The following is a 25,273-nucleotide window of genomic DNA, read 5'->3' as shown; positions in this document are numbered from 1 at the left end:
ATACATTCCCTGAGCTCAAAGGGAATATTTCTTCTGCTGTAGTTGACTGGAACACTCTTTAAATGTCACTTGGATCCTGTGGTTAATGCTGTTTAGTTCTTCTGTCATCGTTGCTGATTTTCTTCCTGTTGTTCTATCAATGCTGAGAAGAACTGGGTGGTGATATCCCAATTGCGTTTTTGTTTATTTCTTTCTTTTAACTCTCTCATTTATTGCTTCACATATTTTGCAGCTTTGTTTTCTGGAGCATACAAATTTAGGTTTGCTGTATCTTTTGGTGGAGTGGAACTTTTGTCACTATGTAATGACTTTTTTCATCCTAATTTTTTTTTTTTGATGTTCTGAAGTCTACTTTAGCTGGTGTTACTACAGTCACTCCTGAAAACTTTTTATTAATGTTTGTATGGTATAGCTTTTTCCATTCTTTTACTTACAGCCTATTTATATCATTATATTTGATGTGAGTTTCTTGTAGATATCATATTACTGGGTCATTTAAAAACATACTTTGCCAATATTCATCTTTTAATTTGTGTGTTTAGGTCATTTAAATTTAAATAAATTATTGATATGTTAATGCTTAAATCTTTCATTTTGTTTTTGTTTCCTTTTGCTTGTCTTATTTTTCCTGCTATTTGTGACGTATTTTTCCATAATTTAGAATTCCATATTCATTTATCTGTAATATTTTTAAGTGTACCTCTTTGTAGAGCTTTTGTAGTGACTGTTCTGTGTTATATTACATATCTATAACTTATCACAGTCTCCCTTTATATCTCTGATAACCCCCCATTTCTATTATAATTGACTTAAACATTTTACTCTACCTACTGTGAGAATCACAACAGAGGGATAATTTTTGCTGTTTCTGTCCAAAATAATTTAGAAAACCAAAAAATAAGTAAAAAAAGCTTATTGAATTTCTGATGTTTTTGTTCTTTCTCTGCTTTTTCCCTTATGTTCCAAGATTTCTTTAAAAAAAAAAAAACTTTATTTCAATGTGAAGGACTTCCTTTAGCGATTCTTTTAGGTATAACTACTAGTGACTCCCCCTCCTTTTTTTTTCTTCAGTTTTCCTTCAACTGGGAATGTGTTTATTTGATCCTTATTCTTGAAGGATATTTTCTTGGACATAGATATCTGGGAAGAGATTTACTATTCTCAATAGAGAAGAAAACCACATGTTTTAAACTTAAGAGAGTTTAATCCTCAATTACATTCTATCTATAATCCATAATATACCAGTTAGAAAGTATAATAGGCTGTCATATTAAACAGAAAAGCATGAAAAATTTTTTTAGCATTTATTTATTTATTTATTATTTTTATTGCATTTTAGATTTTGGGGTACATGTGCAGAACATGCAAGATAGTTGCATAGGTACACACATGGCAGTGTGATTTGCTGCCTTCCTCCCCTTCACCCACATCTGGCATTTCTCCCCATGCTATCCCTCCCTATCTCCACTCCTCCCACTGTCCCTCCCCTATTCCCCCCAACAGACCCCCGTGTGTAGTGCTCCCCTCCCTGTGTCCATGTCTTCTCATTGTTCATCACCCGCCTATGCGTGAGAACATGTGGTATTTCATTTTCTGTTCTTGTGTCAGTTTGCTGAGAATGATGTTCTTCAGATTCATCCATGTTCCTACAAAGGACATGAGCTCATCATTTTTGATTGCTGCATAATATTCCATGGTGTATATGTGCCACATTTTCCCAGTCCAGTCTATCATCAATGGGCATTTGGGTTGATTCCAGGTCTTTGCTATTGTAAACAGTGCTGCAATGAACATTCGTGTGCATGTGTCCTTATAATAGAATGATTTATAGTCCTTTGGATATATACCCAGTAATGGGATTGCTGGGTCAAATGGAACGTGTTTTGTTCATTTATTACAAATTCAGATTTTATTTTTCTCATGTAACATAAAGTCCATAGATTCTATAACAGCTTCGCCATGCTAATCACCCTCTACTCTTCTGTTCACATACTCTTACCCAGTGTTTTTGCCTCATTGTTATAGATAGCAGCATTACCTCCAGCATTATGACCATGTTCCAAACAGGAGGAAGTGGAAAGCCAAAGTCAAGTGGGTGTCTACCACTTGAATATTTGGATCACTCATCTCTCCCATTAGTAATTTTTCCCAGAGACTCCACCAAAAATACATATTCTGTTTAAATATCATTGCCAACAATTGTGTCACATTCCATAACTGTGCATTTAGGAAGTTTGGAACAGTGGAAGTCTGGAGCACTGTTGAACCCAAACCCTCATTCTGACATAATACAGTGTAATAAGGGGCAAATAAACAGAAATGCCAAGAGCACATTCATGCCTCAGCAGATCTCACTCAGTTCTCCAAGAAAGGTGGCACATCCTGCAGGGCAAACTAATGATCCCTTTCTTGGAACATGAAGATCTGATTGTACTGGTAGCCTGGAGGCATAGCCCATGAATTGTGGAGTATCATAGACGTTTAGGAGAGAAACTTCATGTTCATGCCACCATCCGTTAAAGGAGCAGGCTAAAGAAGTGGAGGTTAAAAGAACTTTGATGACTGGTGATAAATGCCACTACTGCTCATTGAAGTCAGCTGAAGAATTTTGACAGCTGAAGAATATCAACCTATATCCCCTGGAGCATATAGGGGCTTCTCAATAACTCTGCCATCCTAGGATACAATATATTAATAGTTTAATCCTAAATGAATTAAATATACAGACACGACACACTGTTAGTGTTGATGAAAAAGCATTCAGAGTTAATAATATTCATGCAAGCTTCCTATTGCCCTACCTGGTCCCTGTTCCAACTAGGCTTTTTTGTTGTTATTTAGCTTCGTTTTAGTAAATAATTGACACAAATAGGCTAATTCTCTTCAAAAGCATCCAATCTGAGATTAATTATTTTAGCATTTATATAAGGATACTATAAGATAAATGGAAGAAATATGTATGATAAACAGAAGATGATCAAATGATGCTCCTCTAAAATAATGTCATAAAATAGAACATTAAATTACTTATTATTTAATAGTCTTATGCTGCTACATTTGCCTGCCTTAGAGTTTATCTTTTTTTAGTGCTGCAGTAGATGAGGGTGTATTGTAACTATATTTCATCTCTGGGACATTCCTTCTTTCTTCTACAATGTGAACTGGTTGCTTCCTATGCAGCCTACAGAGCTGTCATCTTAGAATTTTCTTTTATTAATCACCTGAGTTGGCACAAATATTCCTGGAAATTATGTTTTCGTTTTTTTAGTTAGTTACTTTTTCTGCCTAGGTGACGACCTCTAAAGAAAGATTATGAGAAATAAACTTCAATATGATGCATTCCAGCAAACGTCTTTTCTATCTTCACAGTTCAAACATTTTGAAACAAAAGCTGTGGACAAGTTTGCACACATAAAATGGCACGTGCTCTCTCTCTCTCTCTCTCTCTCTCTCTATATATATATATATATATATATATATAGATAGATAGATAGATAGATAGATAGATTAGATAGATAGATGAAATATATACATAAAATATTAATAAGCAAGCTAGGCTAGCTATCTATCTGTGAAAAATCTTTAATATGACTGAAAATAAATGAAGAAAGTCACATTAGAAGAACTATTACTTAGGAGTTGGAGAGTTTCAAGAGTGTGTTCCATCCATAAAACAATAACATCATGCTATGTAAGGAGAAGTAGTAAGCTTTTGGAAATTAGAAAAATGACTAAGTAACAGCTGTATTTGAAGATAAAGTGAGAAAATCTTTGAAGTCCAAAAACAAGTAGAAAGTATGAGCAAAATATGTAAGACACATATTGTCAGTTCAGGAGAGCCAATATCTGATTAATAAGATTTTCAAAGAGAAGGGGAAAAAATTAAAGAAAAAGAATTACAAAAAGTTACATAAATTTGAAAAGATAATAAATCTTATTATTTTTCTAGAAATACTCTAAGAAACACTATTCCAGAAAATAAATAAAAATTGTCATCTAGATAAAATGACAAAGAAAGAGAAGAGCTGAAAAAGTCAGAGAGAAAAACAGAAATCACACTTTTGATAGGATAATTGTTACCCTGACAGGTGATTTTTTCACCAGAAACAATAGAAGCCATAATCCAATGGATTGACTTCTTCAACATATTTTTAAAAGTAAATGCCATCCTAGAAATCCATATTTATGAAAATATTTGTAGAAGAAAATATAAATACAACCTTTTCAGGTAGAGATAGACATCAGCAGATCTCATGAAAGGAAATTCTAAGGGATGCTCTTTTAGTTTAAAAAAATGACCACATATGGAAAGTATGTGATGAAGAAGCAATAAAAAATGGGATAAAAGTGGATTAAACTGGCAGAATTAAGTAAAAATGTTTTATAAGATTTAAAAACATAATAAAACATCAAAATTCTGAAAATAGAATCAATTGGGAGAGTTAAATAGAATTCAAGTGGTCTATGTTCCATGTTATTCAGAGATTGGTATATTTATGGATTAACTCTAGTTGCTAGACTGGATGAAAAATTAGATGCTATTTACAACAGATAAATGTAAAAACAAGATATGGAGAAGACTGAAAGTGGAAATATGGGAAAAAAACTTAACATGCAAATAACAACAAAAGGAAGTTATTCTACTTCTTAGTAGTGAACAAAATAGTATTTAAGGCAAAAATTATCTTAGCAGAAAATGAGTTACTTTATAATGATAACTTGTTGGATTCACCCAGAAAATAGAACTATCTATAATTGTTGTGGGTGCAATAATATTGTCTTGGTATTACAATATATGAAAGTAAAATAAAGTGATAGACTATAAACTGGAGGCCGGTAAAATGGAGTTGTATTCCATGAATTGTCTGAGGAGAAATACAAGTTTTTGGTTAATATTAGATATTGATAGGTTAAGAATACATTAAGGACTAGTGAGGAAGAAAATAAAAAAGAGCATTTAGTGTACACAGAAAGATTAAAAGAAAGGAGAAAACATAGAAATATAGAAAATTCAGGGAAAATATAAATATATAAATGGCCAAACACAACAGCAATCAAGTTAAGATTAAATTGGATCGAGAAGTTTTGTTCTTAGGGAGAAATCGATGAAGTCACAGAAAAGCAATGCCTTTGATGCAAAACCTAGAAAAACTTGATTTTATTAAAATAATATTTCCAAGGCATTAGGGAACCAGAGAAATCACTGGTATCAGAAGAGTTGATATTCTAAAGAGAGAACAGAACAGGCTTTCTGTTTCTGGAGGAGGCCAATAGTCGCCAGCCATTTCCTCCCTGGGTGCCTTTGTCAGTTTGGGACAGACTGGAGGTCAAGCTTGGTCCGGAAAGAAAGGCTCTCTGGGAAATAATTGAATCAGCAGAACTAGCAGAGATTCTATGAATTACAAATTGGGCTTTCAGGTGCCCCACATTTTCTTCCCCTAATGGAGCATTGGAACACTAGAGCTTTGTGAGAGGTTGGAAAGCTCAGCTGAAACTTCTGAAAGGCAATACAAGATTTCGTGTACTCCTGTAGTGCATAAAAAACAGATATGATAGTGATATGGAGCCTACCTCAAACACATAGATGGTCTCCCTTTTATGATATTACAGGAGTGCCTGAATAAGGAGGCTGAAGAGCAATGTTTGAAAACTGTAAAGAGCAGAGCTAGAATTTGTTCATTGTTTTTTTGGGTTGAAGATGTTGAGACCCACTAGACCCTGAAGAAAAAGCCCGGAGGGCTATTCCTGAGAAACAGGAACAAACTAGATATAGGTGGAATCATTACTAGCACTGAAACCCAGCCCTGAACCAGCTTAATGCCTTGTTATACTGAATTAATCATGTCCTTATCTCTTTGCTCTCTGGAGAAAAGGAGGACTTTTTATGCTAAAAGATGACATCACTTGGAGTCTCCAAAACCCATTTGCCCAATATTTCGCATACAATAAAAATAACATACCATAAAATGAAACTTATAAGCAATGAACAAAAAGAAAAAAGATAAAATTAGTGTAGTAGTCATTACTTGTGAGATCGGTTTCTTGAACACAGCAGATGGATGGGTCTTATTTTATTGTCCAACTTGCCACTCTGTGCCTTTAAGTGGGATGTTAAGATCATTTACATTCAAGATTAATATTGATATATGAGATTTTGATCCTGTCATGAAATTGTAAGCTGGTTGCTTTATCGTTCCTATTGTGTAATAGCTTTAAAGGGTCTGTGTGCTACGTACTTAGGTGTGGTTTTGTGGTAGAAGATATTGTTCTTCATCTTTATGTTTAGAACTCCCTTAAAGATCTTTTGTAAGGCTGGTGTAGTGGCAATGAATTGCTTTAGCAATTGCTTGTCTGAAAAATGATCATATTTCTCTTTCAGTTATAAAGCTTAGTTTGGCAGGGCTTGAAATTCTTACTTGGAGTTTCTTTTCTTTGAGAATTATTTAAATAGTCCCCCAGTCTCTTCTCAATTGTAGGATTTCTGCTGATATGTCTGCTGTTAGCCAGATGGGCTTCCCTTTGTATCCCATCTAACACTTTTCTCTAGCTGCCTTCAATATTTTTTCTTTAGGGTGTTGATTTTAGATCTTTCCTAGTTTCTCTTTGGGGCATTTATTGCTATAAATTTCCCTCTAGACACTGCTTTAAATGTGCCCCAGAGATTCTGGCATGTTGTGTCTTCATTCTCATTGGTTTTGAAAAACATCTTTATTTCTGCCTTCATTTCATTGTTTATCGAGTCAACATTCAAGAGCCAGTTGTTCAGTTTCCATGAAGCTGTGCGGTTCTGAGTTAGTTTCTGAATTCTGAGTTCTAATTTGATTGCACCGTGGTCTGAGAGACTGTTGGGATTTCCGTTCTTTTGCATTTGCTAAGGAGTGCTTTACTTCCAATTATGTGGTCAATTTTAGAATAAGCGAGATGTGGTGCTGAGAAGAATGTATATTCTGTGGATTTGGGGTGGAGAGTTCTGTAGATGTCTATTAGATCTGCCTGGTCGGATTTGAGTTCACGTCCTGAATATCCTTGTTAATTTTCTATCTCGTTGATCTGTCTAATATTGACAGTGGGTGTTAAAGTCTCCCACGATTATTTTGCTGGAGTCTAAGTCTCTTTGTAGGTCTCTAAGAACTTGTTTTATGAATCTAGGTGCTCCTGTATTGGGTGCATATATATTTAGGATAGTTAGCTCTTCTTGTTGAATTGATCACTTTACCATTATTTAATAACCTTCTTTGTCTTTTTTGATGTTTGTTGGTTTAAAGTCTGTTTTGTCAGAGACTGGGACTGCAACACCTGCTATTTTGTGCTTTCCATCTGCTTGGTAAATTTTCCTCCATCCCTTAATTTTGAGCCTATTTGTGCCTTTGCACATGCAGTGGGTATCCTGAATACAGCATGCTGATGGGTCTTGACTCTATCCAATTTGCCAATCTATGTCTTTTAACTGGGGGCATTTAGCCCATTTATGTTTAAGGATAATAGTGTTATGTGTGAATTCAATCTATATTTAATAAATAGTGCTGAGAAAACTGGCTAGCCATATATAGAAAACTGAAACTGGATTCCTTCTTTATACCTTATACAAAAGTTAACTCAAGATAGATTAAAGACTTAAATGTAAAACCCAAAACCATAAAAACCCTAGAAGAAAACCTAGACACTACCATTCAGGACATAGGCGTGGGCAAAGACTTCATGATGAAAATGCCAAAAGCAATCGCAACAAAAGCCAAAATTGACAAATGGGATCTAACAAAATGAAAGAGCTTCTGCACAGCAAAAGAAACTATCATCAGAGTGAACACACAACCTACAGAATGGGAGGAAATTTTTACAATCTACCCAGCTAACAAAGGTCTAATATCCAGAATCTATAAGGAAATATACAAATATACAAGAAATATATTAAACAAATATACAAGAAGAACAAACACCTCCTTCAATAAGTGGGCAAAGGATATGAACATACACTTCTCAAAAGAAGACATCTGTGCAGTTAACAAACATGAAAAAAGCTCAACATCCCTGATAATTAGAGAAATGCAAATCGGAACCACAATGAGATACTATCTCATGCCAGTCAGAATGGTGATTATTAAAAAGTCAAGAAACGATAGATGCTGGCAAGGCTGTGGAGAAATAAGAATGCTTTCAAACTGTTCATGGGAATGTAAATTAGTTCAACCATTGTGGAAGACAGTGTGGTGATGCCTCAAGGATCTAGAACCAGAAATATCATTTGACCTAGCAATTCCATTACTGAGTATATGCCCAAAGGATTATAAGTCATCCTATTATAAAGACACATGCACCTGTATGTTTACTGCAGCACTATTTACAATAGCAAAAACATGGAACCGACCCAAATGCACATCAATGATAGACTGGACAAAGAAAATGTGATACATATAACCATGGAATACTATGCAGCCATAAAGAATGAGATCATGTCCTTTGCAGGGACATGGATGAAGCTTGGAGCCATCATCTTCTGCAAACTGACATAGGAACAGAAAACCAAACACCACGTGTTCTCACTCATAAGTGGGAGCTGAACAATGAGAACACATGGACACAGGGAGGGGAACAACACGCACTGGGGCCAGTCAGGGTGTTGGGGGGAAGGGGAGGGAGAGCATTAAGACAAATAGCTAATGTATGTGGGACTTAAAAACCTAGATTATTTGGGCTGACAGGTGCAGCAAACCACCATGGCACATGTATACCTATGTAACAAACCTACATGTTCTGCACTTGTATCCCAGAACTTAAAGTTAAAAAAACCAATCAACTTTATAGTCAATAACTGCTTCTCTGTACTGTCATAGAAGACACTTGCTGACCCATCTGTTGCCATACAAAAAGCACTCACATGCCTACACCATACAAAGCAGAGAAACACTGCACACAATTAGCATTCACCGACAGAAAGGGGACCTGAAGAGACATTTTATGAGGCTGACATAGTTGGAAGATGGGCTCTAAGTGGAAAGAACATTGGAAAAGTAAATAGAATTTGAGATGCACCTTTTCATTTAATATGATGTGTTCTCAAGGCACGTCCCACCTTTATCTCTATCCAGTTAGATCGGTGTTTGCGCTAAATGAAAGAATTAGCTTCTAACTCTAACTCTTAGTTACCAGCTAGAACCTTAAACAAAATTTGATGTCATGACACAGAGAAGTACTTAGGGTCAGAACTTGCAATAAAAGGTGGAGGGTAGAGAAGGGAACATTTGTCTGGAACTCTTTCTATATGCCTTTTTATGTTCTCCTAGATATGATAGCAGTGGACCAGGCACTGTTAAAGTAAAAATTCTTGTCTTAGTCATAATAGGCAGCTCCAAACAATGGCGTTTGTTTTTGTCTTTTGGCATGGAAAAATACATAGACACACAAATGTTCAGTTGAGATAAAATTTAGCTTACATATTTTAGGACATCAGAGGAAGACAGATGAAGAACTTAAGTCCAATTAAAAGAATCCTTGTATCTTCTATACATTTCTGTCTACACATTTCTAGTTGTAAGGCAACTATCTTGGCTGTTGTTTTGGCAGTAGCAATCAGGTCCATCCTAATTGTCATCCAATCCCTGATGGAATTTTCCTGGTAACATTGGATTGGTAGAATAAACTCTTTGGATATTATTTCCAGCAGTGTTTCTAATTCTCCATACTAGAAGTTAAATGTTAATTCATTATTAGTAAGAGCTGTCTAAGGAGATGATGGCACAGTAGTCTTGGAAGTAGTGGCCTTGGGTGGTGGCACAGTAGTCTCAAAAGTATCGGTCTCGAGCGTCGTGGTTTCTCCAGAATTAGTTGTTCCAAATGTTACCAGATCATTCAACCCAGACACTGGGGAACCAGTAAAAAAGTCCACATAATTATAATCAAATGTTATATCCTCTAGCTGAATCGCAGGAAATGCTGGTTGTCGAGTGTATTCATGTGATATTATTATGGAAATGCAGCATGATAGCTTGTTCCTACAAAGAAGTATGTACCTTTCAGTATCTAAACATCGTCTTCTGCAATATCCTATATCATTCTTCCAACATTTTTGGGGTGCAAAGCTACCTGTAGATAATAAAATATAGGTCAAATTTTAACTCTAGCATCAACATAACAATTTTACATTCATTCCAAAATTTACAAGTACTACCACTGACATCAAGACTAATGTGATGTCAAATAGAAAATGCCATTGAAAGAGACAAACAGGAGAACAGAAGGTATATATTAAAATTGTGCTATGTGCCATCAAAGAAGTTGTGTGGAGAAAAGGAGAAAGGTAGAAAAAGAGAGAGGAGCAGAGAGGGAGAAAGGGAGGAAGAGAAAAAGAGCAAGAGAGAGAGAGAGAATACTTAAACTGATATGAAGCCTGGATAAGAAGTACGAAAATGAAAAGCTCAGCACAAGATGGATTCTACCAGATATACAAAGAAGAGCTGATAGCCTTCCTACTGAAACTATTCCCCAAAAATTGAGAAGGCAGAACTCCACTTTAACTTATTCTATGAGGCCAGCATCATCCTGAGACCAAAACCTGGCAGAGACACAAGCCAGTATCCTTGATGAAAGTCAGTGCAAAAATCCTGAGCAAAATACTGGCAAACTGAATCTAGCAGCATATCAAGGATGCAAGGTTGGTTCAACATATGCAAATAAATAAATGTGATTGCTTATGGATAGCATTTAAAGTACAGAAATTGATAAGCCAAGGTGGGTTGGAATAATATGAGAAAAACGAGGACCAGAATTGAATTCTAGTGAGTTTCAATTTTAAGAGATCAGATAAGAGGAAATGACCAATAGGATAAGTCAGAGCAAAACAGGAGACTAAGACACTAGAATCTTAAAGCAGACCCCCCCAGCAAAGCAGAGCCCCAGCAAAGATTTGAGTATAATAGTTTAGTTGAGAGGCAATTCCTCCCTCAAAAAAAAAATCAGTGGAGAAATATAGAAATCAGGAAAGCAAGAAATCCAAGAAAAGGTGAATTATAACCTGTTATCATAAGTTCATCTCTATCAACTCATTCATACGTAGGTGCTTTAAAAGTTGAGTTCATGGAAGTAGACTGTAGAGTAGTGATTACTGCAGGCTAAGAAGGGAAAGGGGGATTGGGAAACGTTGGTTAACAGGTAGAAAATTACAACTAGATAGGAGGAAAAAGTTCCAGTGTTCTGTAGCAGGGGTCTCCAGCCCCCAGGCAGCTAATGGGTACTGGTCCACCGCCTCTGAGCAACCAGGCCACACAGCAGGAAGTGAACGGCAGGTGGGCGAGAATCACTGCCTGAGCTCCACCTCTTGTCACATCAGCCGAGGCATTAGATTCTCAGAGCATGAACCCTATTGTAAACTGTGCACATGAGGGATCTAGGATGTATGTTTCTTGTGAGACTCTAGCTCCTGCTTGATGACCTGAAGTGGAACGGTTTCATCCCTACCACCACCTCCACCCCCTTGGAAAAAGGTCTTCCATGAAACTGGTCCCTGGTACCGAAGAGGTTGGGGTCCACTATTCTACAGCACTGCAGGGTGATGGTAGTTAACAACTGTTTATTGTATATTTTCGGATGGCTAGAAGAGAGGATTCTGAATGTTCCCAACATGAAAAAATGACAAATGTTTGAGGTGATATGAGGTGATGGATATGTTAATTACCCTGATTTGATCATTACACATCATATACATGTATCAAAATATTACTCTGCATCTTCTAAATATGAACAATTATTATATGTCAACTAAGAGTAAAAGAAAAAAATAGCATTTAGTTTTTACAAACAAACAAACAAAAAAAACCTTATAAAAGTGTTTACTTGTGCATTAGTCCCCGAGGGTGCAGAGTGACAGAAAAACCTTGAAGAATGGAAGGATGCACAGTTATAATAAAAAACTTGAAGAACTAAAATCCATTTACGTTTTCTCCCCATAATAGCCTTGAACTGCAAATAAGGGAATTACCGCAAGAAAAAAAAATTACCAAGCCCCAAAATTATTCTACATGAGGCTCAAAGGACCTGGACTATGTATCCAGCTTCCTGTTAGCCCATAGTTGCTAGATAATCCCAGAGACAGCTGATAATTTTCTGGCATTTCTGGATTGCCTTGTACAAGGATATTTCACAAGCAGCTGCTGAGAGACTGGGGATGTAGATCTGGCTGATAAGCATAAAAACAGCACTTGCATAGAGGTTATATGGAAAGTTATCAGATACAACTACATTAAGCAGGAGAGGAGAATGTTTCTTAAAGGACAGAGTGGTCGTTTTGTGGGTAAATACTGCTGAGAGGTTAAAAAAGATGAAGGCGGGGCTGGGCACGCTTGTATTCCCAGCACTTTGAGAGGCCAGGTGGCAGATCACCTAAGGTCAGGAGTTTGAGACCAGTCTGAACAACACAGTGAAACCCTGTCTCTACTAAAAATACAAAAGTTAGCTGTGTGTGGTGGTGGATGCCTGTAATCCCAGCTACTAAGGAGGCTGAGGCAGGAGAATTGCTTGAACCCAGGAGGCAAACGTTGCAGTGAGCTGAGATCACACCACTGCACTCCAGCCTGGCTGCAGAGTGAGACCCCGTCTCAACAACAACAATAAAAGATGAAGGCAGGAAAATGTCCATGCTTTTAATAGTATGAAGGTCACTTCATACTGAGGAGAGCAGCTTCTGAGTGGTATGAGAAAAGAAACTAAACTGAAGTTGGTCAAAATGTGAATGAGAGAGAAGTGAATGTAGGACCTGTAAGATGAAAATCTTAAGTTTAGCTTCAAAGGAAAGCAAAAAAATAAATAACTTGTTAGAGGACAATGTAAGGTTAAGGGAGGGTTTTCAGGTTTGTTTTGAAGAATGAAAAATACTAAACCATGTTTGCAAGCCATTAAAAAAGAAACAAACAGGCCAGGCACAGTGACTCATGCCTGTAATCTCAGCACTTTGGGAGCCCGAGGCGGGCAGATTGCCTAGGTCAGGAGTTTGAGACCAGCCTGGCCATGGTGAAACCCTGTCTCTACTAAAAATACAAAAACTTAGCCAGGTGTAGTGCTGGGTGCCTGTAACCCCAGCTACTCAGGAGGCTGAAGCAGGAGAATCACTTGAACCCAGAGGGCAGAGGTTGCAGTGAACCAAGATTGTACCACTGCACTCCAGCCTGGGCAACAGGAGCAAGACTCCATCTCAAAAACGAACAAAAAAAAAAAAAAAGAAAAGAAAAGAAAAAGAGATAAGCAGAAAAGAAGGGATTAATATAGAATAGGGTGATGAAATGACAGAAGGGCATAGTCACAAATTCACACAGGGCAGACTGATCTTTAGATGGAGACGATACATTTCTCTATAGCAAAGGGGACAGAGGAAATGAGTAAAAAGTTCCTATTTTAAGTGTTTAAATAAATGGAGCATGGGATAAGCTGAGGGGGAGAGTCATGTAGAGAAGAGGAGCAGGCAAATTAAAGACAAAGATCAGGACAAAATACCTGTCTATAAAAGAGGGAAGGTGACCGAGTGCGATGGCACATGCCTGTAATCCCAGCACTTTGGGAGGTTGAGGCAGGTGGATCATGAGGTCAGGAGATGGAGACCATCCTGGCCAACATGGCGAAACCATGACTCTACTAAAAATACAAAACTTAGCTGGGTGTGATGGCACGTGCCTGTAATCCCAGCTACTTGGGAGGCTGAGGCAGGAGAATCACTTGAAACGGGGAGTTGGAGGTTGCAGTGAGCCAAGATCGCACCACAACACTCCAGCCTGGCAACAGAGCACGACTCAGTCTCAAAAAAAAAAAAGGAAGGTTCATTTACAAGAGAAGTGCAGTAGGATTTCTAAGCAGTGTGACTACTCATTTGAGGGGTGAGGATATAAATCTAAAGGGAAACTAGTGTGCTGCATTGTATGTTCATTTATCAACCATTAAACTGTATGATCATCTTTCTCAAGACATGTGCCCAAGGAGTACCTCGATAAGTGTATTCTAGGCAGCGGAAGCAGCTAGAGATAAGGCTCTATGGAGGAGGAAGCCTGACATATGTACAGAACAGCAAGTAATTCTCTAAACAACCTTGCTTGAATTTTACGTGATAATATGCACAAAGCGTATATAGATGTATGTATGTATTAGGCTTACAATAATTTGGTTCATATTTTATCCTCTGGAAAATGTTGACTCTAGTCCCACTTCTCCAATTATTTATTCTACCTTCCCTCTTCTACAGCTGTTTATTCTCTCTTTGTTATTTTACTGGCTCCATTTTACTTTGTACTTCATGGAATTTTCTATAAATGTCAAGTCTAGACCCTCCACTTCTTTCTTGCATGACAAGCTCCAGCCTTGCTTCCTCATTTCTCACATCTACAAAGACTCATATCTTAAGTTTTCCTCCAGCACTATCCATACTTAAAATATGTCATCTTGGCTCTCTTCTTCTTCTTTGTCTTTGCATCACCCCGTTCTGTCCTTTATTCTTCAAAATTGTCATTTACATTCCCTTTTACCTGTTTTAAATTATCCCCTCCAGAACTTAAACTAGGCTATCGTCACACAGTCATCAAAGTTTCAGGCCCCTACTATGGTGCAGGCACCATCCTGGGCCCTTGAGGCACATCCATGACTAAACAGACAAAAATCACATGGAGCTGACTTTCTAGCAGAGGGAGACAGACAATAAAAAGTAAGTGCACTCCCTGCTAGACTGTATGGTTTACAGATTTAAATCTAAGACCTAAAACTATGAAACTACCTGAAGAAAACATTAGGGAAACACTTCAGGACATAGGTCTTCGCAAAGATTTCTTGGGTAAGACCTCAAAAGCACAGACAGCCCAAGCAAAATTAGGCAATTAGGATTACATCAAACTAAAAAGCTTGAGCACAGCCAAGGAAACAATCAACAAAGTGAAGAGATAACCCACAGAATGGGAGAAAATATTTGCAAACTATTCATCTGACAAGCAATTAACAACCAAAAATATATTAATATAAGGAGCCCAAACAGCTCTATAGCAAACAATAACAAATAATCCGATTTTGAAACAGGCAAAAGATCTGAATAGACATTTCTCAACAGAAGACGTACAAATGACTAACATGTATACATGAAAATATGGTAGACATGGTAAAGATGGTAATTTACATATGTATATTTTACCCCAATAAAAAACAAAGTACATTATTTTGTAGATGAAAAGGTGATCAATGGTTTGCAGAGAGAAGTGAGAGTAGATTTAAGAGTAATAGAAGATTCATAAACAGGAGTTGCACAGGCCTGTGTAACAAGGTGATTATTGAACAACTGGAAGGAGGTAAAGGAATTAGTCACACCAGTGTCCGAGGCAAGTGTGCTCTACGCAGGGTAAACAAACAGAGCTCTCTGGGTTGAGTAAGTCTGACATGCTTGGGGAAGAGCACTGGGGACAGTGTGACTATAGTGGAGTGAACAAAGACTATAGCAGTATACTAGTATATGCTAGTATAGTCCTAGAGAGAGGTCATAAGGGCCAGATCCTGTAGGGCCAGCTGAGCCACTGCATGAACTCTGGTTATTGTTCTCAGTGAAAAGGGGGCCATGACAGAGTTTTGAGCCAAAGTACATGATCTGACTTCCTGTGTAAGTGGATCATGCACTATGTGTTTTGACAAGATAGTGGAAGGCAACAGCAGAAGGACAGAGAGCATGAGGAGGCTATGACAGTAACACAGGTGAGAGATGATGGTGACTAGAATCGGAATGGTAGCAATGGGGGTGGCGAGAATCATTGCATTCTGGATATAATTTGCAGGCAGATGTAACAGACTTCCTGATAGATGTGAGTGTTGTAGATACAGAAATATCAAAGATAATTCCAATAATTTGGTTTAAGCAGTAGAATGATGGCAATTGGGAATAATTTGTAACTTAATTTTATTTTTCTAGAGTGACAACAGTCATTTTTTTTCAAAGAGTTTCAGTCCTAGCCAGGTGCAGTGGCTCACGCCTGTAATCCCAGCACTTTGGGAGGCCAAGGCAGGAGGATCATCTGAGGTTCAGAGTTTGAGACCAGCCTGACCAATGTGGTGAAACCCTGTCTCTAAAAAAAAAAGAGTTCAGTCCAGAACTATTATATTATTAGGACATGTGATCTTCGTCACTAGTGTCTCAAAATCCTGAAATTAGAAATATGGCTAGCAATTGTATGTTTCTAAGGAGGGGAGCCATCTAGCCAAAACATTATCCCATGTGAGGAATTCTTTCTAAAACATGCCAGATATAGAACCAGCTAGCATCAACTTAAAATTTATCTGTTGATAGCAGTCTAACAATAGCTTGGCTTCGTAAAAAGTTGTTTCACAAGCCATCAGGTCCTATCTTACTTGAAAACACATAAATAGTTAAATTTCAAAACAAACCTACAAGAGGTAACAAAAATAAAAATCTCTAAATCAACAGAAATGAAAACCAACCCTCCAAAATAAAAGGGAAAAGCAGGCATAGACAATTTGTAGAAAAGTAAAATATATAATAAACATATTTGAAGTTTGACTTCCCCATTACTCATAGACATGAATAATTTATTTACATATAATCTTTCATTTTTAAGACTTGGCAAGTATTCAAATATTGATAATACATAAAGCAGACAAGAAAAAGTACATCTCCAAGAATTTTATGCTGAATGATTTATGTATAAGAAAGGACATACTAGCCATTTTTGTCTCTATAACATAAATGCACTTATTTATGCAAAAACAATTTGGCTAAGTAATTTGAACAGTATCTGTGCAATAAACTTTTATACAGTCATTGGAAAACAGTTTTTGAAAAATATTTAGTAAATGGGAAAATACTAATAGTATAATAGAAAATTTATAAGTAGGATACACATTTTTATTCAAATAAAACTGAGGAAGAACAATAGATCAAATTTTTTTATGTCTTTTTTAACTTCTTTACAATTTTTTACTACAATTTCAAAAGTTCAAAATTTTCAACAGACACAACAGTTCATAATCAGAAATGAATGCGGATATTAATAATGTTACATCAACATGTGAATCAAGACATAACAGATCAAAGGCACAGTTATATCCATTTAATAGTCACGAATAGCATCTTTCTAGGCAAAATATAACACCTCTGAATTTAACTAAAGTCAAATTTCTTAGTATATAAAGATAAATAAGAAAGTTTAGAAATCTAATGGACTAAAATTTTAAACTCATTTATAATTAAAGTGTCATGAATTCACACAGCAGGACATAATTTTTACATATTGGACTGTAAAACCTGGAAGAATGTAGTAGAAGAAGAAAAGGACTGATGAGGGTTTGGAAGCTGTTACTCTTGCAACTGGAGATAGGAGAGTACTTCAACTTTTCTGGTAGGTGGTTTGACTGTGTGTGTGTGTGTGTGTGTGTGTGTGTGTGTCCAGTCATAAATGGAAAGGTATATATTTGTTTACAAATTTTTCTTGCTGAATTGTTTGTAATAATTAAAGACCTGTTTTTCATCAGTAGTGGAGTAATTAATGTGAGGACATTCATCTCCTCCTCCTCAAAGTTTTACTTATTGATTAAACATAATGAACTAGGTTTATGTATGGATAAGTTGTCTCTAATATATTCATAGTACATTGCAGAACAATCCACATGGTTCATTTGCAACTGCATTTTTAAAAATCTAAAAGATATATACATGTAAATAAATATATTTGTATTTTTTAGGATATATAAGAAATTGGTAATATTGATTGATTCTGAAGGGTAAGACTGAAGAACTGGTATTCTAGGACAGGCAAATACTTTTCTTTTCCCTAAACCCTATAAATCTCTCAATTGCTTGATACATAAGTCAATTGCAAGTATTATTTTTAAATAAAATGTTAACAGTTTTCAAAAGTAGCCTTATTAAGTAGTGGAAACAGGCTGTTCCTATTCATCTAAAATTAGAAGCTCCCCATTGTTCACTAGTCTTTCTATCTTGTCTTCATGCCACTTATTTCCACCTCTACCCCAAACATATATGTTGTCTCTTCCGTATGATAGTGCTACAGAATCTAGAGACTGTCAATGGACTTGTTCACCATATCTAAGAACATGAAAATGAGGGCCTCCCCCTAAGCTACTCTCAGGGCAAAGAAGAATTCAAGATGGTAGAAGAACTAATAGGACACAACAATGAAATGGGTACAACAACATAATAATCAAAATAGAAGTGAAGTGAGGCTGGGCTAACATTGGATATTTACATAGAGAGACAGATAGGGTGGCTCAGAGTACTAAGGAAATGCTTGTCTTTGGATAAATGTCTCAGAGAACATCCCAGCTTGCTAGATGCCCCTAACAGAAAGATTCTCAGAGACTGGGGACATGGAGCTGCCAAAACAAGAGCATTTCTGCTGCTCTTTATTGGTCCAGGTTTTTCCTGTAGATTCCCTCTTCCCCATCACGATACCAGGGGAGCCCAAAAGCAACAACTCATCCTAGTTCCATCAGCTCTGCTTTATAAGGTTCCATTACCTTTGGTCACCTGAGTTAGCAGCGCACAGATAACAAAGGTCAGCATCAGGAGGTTCATGGCTCCTGGGAGAGAGGAAGCTCTGTGTCCTGAGGAATACAGAACACTGCACAGCAAGGAATTTAAGTGGTCACCTTCACTAGCCTATCATGGGCGATGAACCAGAGAAGGGGGAAATGCCATGCCACCCAAATCACCAGGCCATTAATTTGCAACACTGAGTGTGCATGACACAGTAATGTCTGCTTCTAGAAATTATTAAAGAAAACTGAGGCCTTATGAGATAGGCTATTATCCTGTAGAACTGTAAGGTCTGATGGAAAGCAACAGCCCCAAGAAGTTTTTTTTAACTTGGGTCGATTGCCTTTCTCCTCTGCCTGTATGAAACATTTTGTACATACCCAGTGACAGCAGAATGGTGTGTAAAGGTATCACTTGTGGCAGTCCAATCAATCCAGCAGCCTCCCTGCTGGGTCTATACCTTCCCCCCTGCAAAAGGAAATAAGTATATTAAATAGATATCTGAACACCTGTGCTTGTTGCAGCACTATTCTCAATAGCCATGATTTAAAAGCAACCTAAGTGTCCATCAACAGATGAGTGGATAAAGAAAATGTGGAACTTACACACAATGGAGTACTATTTAGCCATAAAAAAGAATGAGATGCTGTCATTTGCAATAACATGGATGGAACTGGAGGTCATTATGCTAAGTGAAATAAGCCAGACACAGACAAACATTGCCTGTTCTCCCTTATTTGTGAAATCTAAAAATCAAAACGATTAAACTCATAGCAGATAGAGTAGAAGGATAGTTATCAGAGGCTGGGAAGAGTAGTGGACGTGTATGGGGAGGTGGGGGTGGTTAATGGGTACAACAAATGGTTAGAAAATAAGAAATAAGACCTGGTGCTTAATAGCATGACAAGGTGACTACAGTAAAAACATAACTTAATTATGCATTTAAAAATAGTGAAAATGTATAATTAGATTATTTGTAACAGAAAGCATAAATGCTTGGGGGGATGGATACCCCACTTTCCATGATGTGGCTATTATGCATTGCATACTTTATCAAAACATCTCATGTACCCCGCAAATATGTACCTACTATGTACCTACAAAAGTTAAACATTTAGGAAGAAAACGAGTAGTATATTTTGGCGGAAGATAATACAGACTTCCCCTTCGTGTATTTATAGTTTTGATGAATTTCGTTTTGTTTTTGAAAAACAAGGAATCTCTAATGTTCTCATCTGTCAGAGACGTAGTGGGGAAATTGGAGAAGTGAGTTTAAAAAGTGGAAGCTCTAAGGGAAAACCTACGCAACTCTCTTGCATGCTCTGCTCATGTACCCCAAAACCTATAATCCAATAAAAAAAAAAAGACAGTTTCATTAAAAAAAAAAAAAAGAGGATTGAAAAAAGAAAAAGAAAAAAAAAAATTTCCATGGAGATGAGAAAAGTGACTTTCCAGTTGAGAGATGCAATATGATCTGCCATATTTTCATGATTCAGAGATCATGAAGAGGTTGTCAGAAAAATGCAGAGCAGCATGTGGGTGCTCTTGGACCACTCAAGCACCACCTACTTGAGAATACCAATCTGTGAGAACGACTTCCAAGGACAATGGCCACAGAGCCTTCCATCCTTAGACTAGCTCAGCCGAGTCAGAGATGGATACCCCACCTCTGTGCATATGGTTTTGTTAGTGCATATATTCTCTACTCTGCCATTGGTAGCTACCCAGTTGGAGTATTTGGGGTAGGGGGAGGTGACATAAGGATAAGGGGAGATAGAGAAGGTCAATACTGTGTTTTTTAGATTTTGTGTCACTAAGAAAATAATTATTAGTGATTCTAGTAATCTCCCTGAAAAATCAATGTAATTAATTATTTGAAAACCAATGGAAATAGAATCTCAGGACCAAGAAAATTAGACTCAGCTATAAAATAGATTTCATACTTGCACCGTTTGCATCTATTTTGCTATCACTGCACTTCCTTTTTGAAATTTCTATATTTTAATTGAATTTTTAAAATCTTATCATACTGGGCCAAGTGCAGTGGCTAACACCTGTAATCCTAGCACTTTGGGAGCCTGAGGCAGGAGGATCACCTGAAATTAGGAGTTCAAGACCAGCCTGGCCAACATGGTGAAGCCCTGTCTCTACTAAAAAATACAAAAATTAGCCGGGCGTGGTGACAGGCTCCTGTAGTCCCAGCTACTTGGGAGGCTGAGGCAGGAGAATCACTTGAACCTGGGAGGCAAAAGTTGCGGTCAGCCCAGATCACACCATTGCACTCCAACCTGAGTAACAAGAGCGAAACTCCGTCCTCCCACTGCCACCAAAAAAAAAATCTTATCATCCTTCTTCATTAACCTGTATTGTCTCTATTTCTCTGTGGGATGTAATCAGATCAGAGGCACACATTAAATGTTAAAAGTTGCTTTTATCCTGACATATATATATATCTTATCAGTGTCTTAGAAAGGACCCTTTAGATAATCTTAGACTGGATATCAAATATAGAGAATGGATATCAAATGCACAGCGTAGCATAAAATCTTTGCCAAGGCACAGCATACGTGATTGACCTGCCCATTTCTGTTGCTGAGATAGGCATCTCTGTTTAATCGCAGAACTCCCTCTCACTGAGGCTGAGCCTGAGTTCGGAATCCTTTCCAGGAAAGTTGGTGTCCTTATCATCTATAATCTAAGCCCAACCTCTACTTTACAGATGGAGAAATTGAGGCCGACATAAAGGTCTCAATGCGATCCTCCAGTGTGATCCAGGTTGTCTACATAAGCCGTGTCCAGAGAGACAATCTAATCCTAACTGCTTATTTTATAAAAGAGCACATTTGGTCCTCAAGAAGGAAAATGATTTGCCCCAAAGTAAAGTAATATGCCCAAGGTCACACAGTTAAAGAGCATGAAGCAAGACTTTCTCATTCCAATGGAGAAAATTATCTGCCCAGATAAGGGGCAATGATAACAGCAGATGATGTCCAGAAGTTCCCACAATGTGCTGAGAAAGTTGTGCATGCCCTAGTGGTGGCAGCATTTGTAATCATGATGTGTTCTCATCTCTAGAACGTATCTGCCCTCCAGGAAGATCATCAAGTAGCTGATATTACCAAATGTTTGGGTATAAGTTATTTGAAATCTGAAGATTGGGTGGTCTCTGAATCTGAGACACCCTCAAATAAAAATGTTTCTTTCTTTTGCTTTTTTAATTAAAAAGATGTTTTTAATCAGTCTGCAGTTGGGGAACACTTCTTATAAATGGAACAAAGATAAGAAAAATAAAACCTAAAATGCAAATAAATAAATAAAATAAAAAATCCTGCTCAGAAAACAGAAGAGTTAGGAATGGATGGGATCCTATTCTTGAGTTTGTAATAAGGGGCACAATGGTTGCCAAATTCATTATCATTTACAAATGAAAAGACGAAGCAATGGATCAGCAAAGGTGTCCTTTATTGACTGTTCCCCTTTGTTAAAGCTTTAGTTCTTTGTACACTAGATTGATGTATTTAAAAAAAATAAACAGTAAACTGTTAAAAAAAAAAAAAGAAAAATAGAAGGCATCATCACAAATAAGGCAATATGGAAGACATTGGAATGAAAGTTTTAATATAGAAAAGAGGAAACAATTGTAATTTAGAATTTTTACACCCAATGAGAATATATTTCAAATATGAATACATAATAAATAAATTTTCAGGCAAAGAAAAGCAGAGAATGTTCATCACTAACATATGTTCACTGCAAAAAATGTTGATAAAAGTTCTTTTTCAACTTTTACTTTAGGTTCAGGGGGTACACATGCAGGTTTGTTACATAAATTGCCTGTCACTGGATTTGGTATAAAAATGATTTTGTCACCCAGGTAGTGAGCATAGTACCTGATGGGTAGTTTTTTGACCTTCATCCTCGAGTAACACCCAATGTCTATTGTTCCCTTCTTGGTGGCCATGTGTACTCAGTGTTTACCTCCCACTTATAAGTGAGAACATGCAGTTTTGTTTCTGTTACTGCATTAATTCCCTAAAGATAATGACCTCTAGGTGTATCCATGTTGCTGCAAAAGACATGGCTTCATTTTTTGTGACTGCATAGTATTCCACTGTGTGTGTGTGTGTGTGTGTGTGTGTGTGCATGTATTCCACTATTTATGTGTGTGTGTGCGCGTGCGCGTGTATGTGTACCAAACTTCCTTTATCCAGTCCACTTCGAAAAGGCATCTAGGTTGATTCCATGTCTTTGCTATTGTGAATAGTGCTATGATGAACATACAAGGGCATTTGTCTTTTTGGTAGAACAATTGATATTTCTATGGGTACATACCCAGTAATGAGATTGCTGGGACAAATGGTAATTCTGGTATAAGTTCTTTGAGAAATCTCCAAACTGCTTTTCAAAGTGGCTGAACTAATTTACATTCCCACCAGCAGTACATAAATGTTTCCTTTTCTCTACAGCCTCACCAACATGCTATTTTTTACTTGTTAACAAAAGCCATTCTGACTGGTATCTCACTGTGGTTTTGATTTGCATTTCCCTAATGATTAGTGATGTCGAGCATTTTTTCATATGCTTGTTGATCACATGTATGTCTTCAAGGAGTGTCTGTTTATGTCCTTTGCCCCCCCCCCCTTTTTTTTTGAGATGGAGTCTCACTGTGTTGCCCGGGCTGGAGTGGTGCAGTGGCATAATCTCGGCTCACTGCAACCTCCACCTCCCAGGTTCTAGCGATCCTCCTGCCTCAGCCTCCCAAGTAGCTGAGACTACAGGCACATGCCACCATGCCTGGCTAAGTTTTGTATTTTTAGTAGAGACGGGGTTTCACCATGTTGGCCAGGCCGGTCTCGAACTCCAGAATAGACCATTTTTGTTGAGCTGAAGTGAGGGTGATTAAGACCCGGTATTCTTTTTTTGTGGGTGAAAATTTTTAAATTGCCAAATAACATTGTATATATTTGTGATTATAACATGATGTTGTGATAAATGTGTACATTGTGGAAAAGCTAAATCAAGCTAAATAACACATGCACTCCTTCACGTAGTAATTTTTAATGGTGAGAACAAATAAAGTCTACTCTTAGCAATTTTCATACATGCAATAATTGTTATTAACCACAGTCATCATGATGTACAATAGATCACTTGAATTTGTTCATCCTGCCCCACTGCAATTTTGTGCCCTTTGACAAATATTTTCCCAGCCCTACCCACACCCAGCCTCTGGTTACCACCGTTTTACTCTCTACTTCCATGACTTCAACTTCTTTAGATTCTGAATCTAAGTGAGACCATGTGGCATTTGTCTTTCTGTGCTGTGCTACTTTCACTTAACAAAATGTCCTCCAGGTACGTTCATGTTGTTGCAAATGACAAGAATTCTGTCTTTTTATTGACAGATGAAATTGTATGTATGTATTGTATACAACATGATGTTTTGAAATATGTTTGCATTTGCAAGATGAATAAATTGAGCTAATGAACATATGCATTACTTCACATACTTATTGTTGTGGTGAGAACACAGTCTGTGCTTTTAGTGACTTCCAAGCATACGATACTTAGTTATTGACTATGATCACCATGTTATCCCACAGACACCTTGAATTTATTTCTCCTACATAACTGAAATCTTGTATCACTTAGCCAACATGTCTCCATCCTCATACCCACCACAGCCCCTGAAAACCACTATGGTGTTCTACAGGTTCAACTTTTTTAGACCTTATGTAAAAGTGAAACCATGCGTTTGCTTTTGGTGCTTTGTTTATTTCTCTAAATATAATGTAGCCTTGATTCACCCGTATTGTCGTAAAGGATTTTGTTAACGGCCAAATAGTATTCCACTGTGTGTATATACATTTTGTTTACTGATTTATTAGTGGATAAACAATTAGGTGGATTCCATATCTTAGCTATTGTGAAGAATTTTGAAGTAAACATGAGAGTGCAAATATGTCTTAAGCATGCTAGTTTTATTTTCTTTGAACATATATCCAGTACTGGAACTGCTGAATCATATGGTAGTTCTATGCTAATATTTTTTAAATCCTCTACACTGTTTTCCATAATGGTTGTATTAATTCACATTCACACCAACAGTGTATAAGGGTTCTATTTCTCCACAGTCACACCATCACTTGATACCTTTTGTTGTTTTGGTAATAGCTGTTAGTCCAAATTGCATCATTTTGTAAGCTCCCGGCTCTTTTTCAGACTTTGGTCAAAGTGAAATGTTTCACTTTGGCATATTTGTCCACCACAAGATGGACAAGGAGCTACTTTGGAGATTGAGGCAGGAGAATCACTTGAACCCGGTAGGCGGAGGTTGCGGTGAGCCGAGATTGCACCATTGCACTCCAGCTTGGGCAACAAGAGCAAAACTCTGTCAAGAAAGAAAGAAAGACAAAGAGAGAGAGAGAGAAAGAGAGAGGAGGGAGGGAGGGGGAGAGAGAGAGAGGAGGAAGGGAGGGGGAGAGAGAGAGAAGAGGAAGGGAGGGAGGGAGGGAGAGTGAGAGAGAGAGAAGAGAGAAAGAGAGAGAGAGAGAAGAGAGAAAGAGAGAGAGAGAGAAGAAATATCCCTATCATATCTTGCTGGACAAAGGTCCAAGGAACACCATCCTGCCAGAACAAGGGCCTGAACCATCTCATCATGGAAACATCTTATCAATATCCTGACGGGCAGCAAGCCATACTGCCCAGACCCCTCCTACCCATACCTGTAAGTCCCCTCAGCCTGTGAGCAGTGGT

At 37.4% G+C, this 25,273-nt stretch overlaps 1 protein-coding gene across 1 annotated transcript; it reads right to left on the bottom strand.

The window, feature by feature from the left end:
- Window positions 1–9,718: 9,718 nt before the first annotated feature.
- DEFB125 (defensin beta 125) lies at window positions 9,719–18,594 on the bottom strand. The gene is made up of 2 exons (XM_035303468.3): window positions 18,499–18,594; window positions 9,719–10,080 (listed from the first exon to the last, which is right to left on the bottom strand). The coding sequence occupies exons 1-2, from the start codon at window positions 18,554–18,556 to the stop codon at window positions 9,719–9,721; spliced, it is 420 nt and encodes a 139-aa protein (XP_035159359.1). The 5' UTR covers window positions 18,557–18,594.
- Window positions 18,595–25,273: the final 6,679 nt, after the last annotated feature.

Source organism: Callithrix jacchus, chromosome 5, assembly GCF_049354715.1.
Source record: "Callithrix jacchus isolate 240 chromosome 5, calJac240_pri, whole genome shotgun sequence".
NCBI classification, from domain to species: Eukaryota; Metazoa; Chordata; class Mammalia; order Primates; family Cebidae; genus Callithrix; species Callithrix jacchus.
Note: the sequence above shows the minus strand (reverse complement) of the source record. Positions and strands in the feature narration are given on the sequence as shown.

Excerpts from the sequence above, each read along its gene's own strand:
- DEFB125 (XM_035303468.3), bottom strand. The coding sequence starts at position 18,556 with ATGAACCTCCTGATGCTGACCTTTGTTATCTGTGCGCTGCTAACTCAG. Across the intron at positions 10,081-18,498 it reads GCTAACTCAGGTGACCAAAG|GTAGCTTTGCACCCCAAAAA; the intron begins GTAATGGAACCT and ends TATTATCTACAG.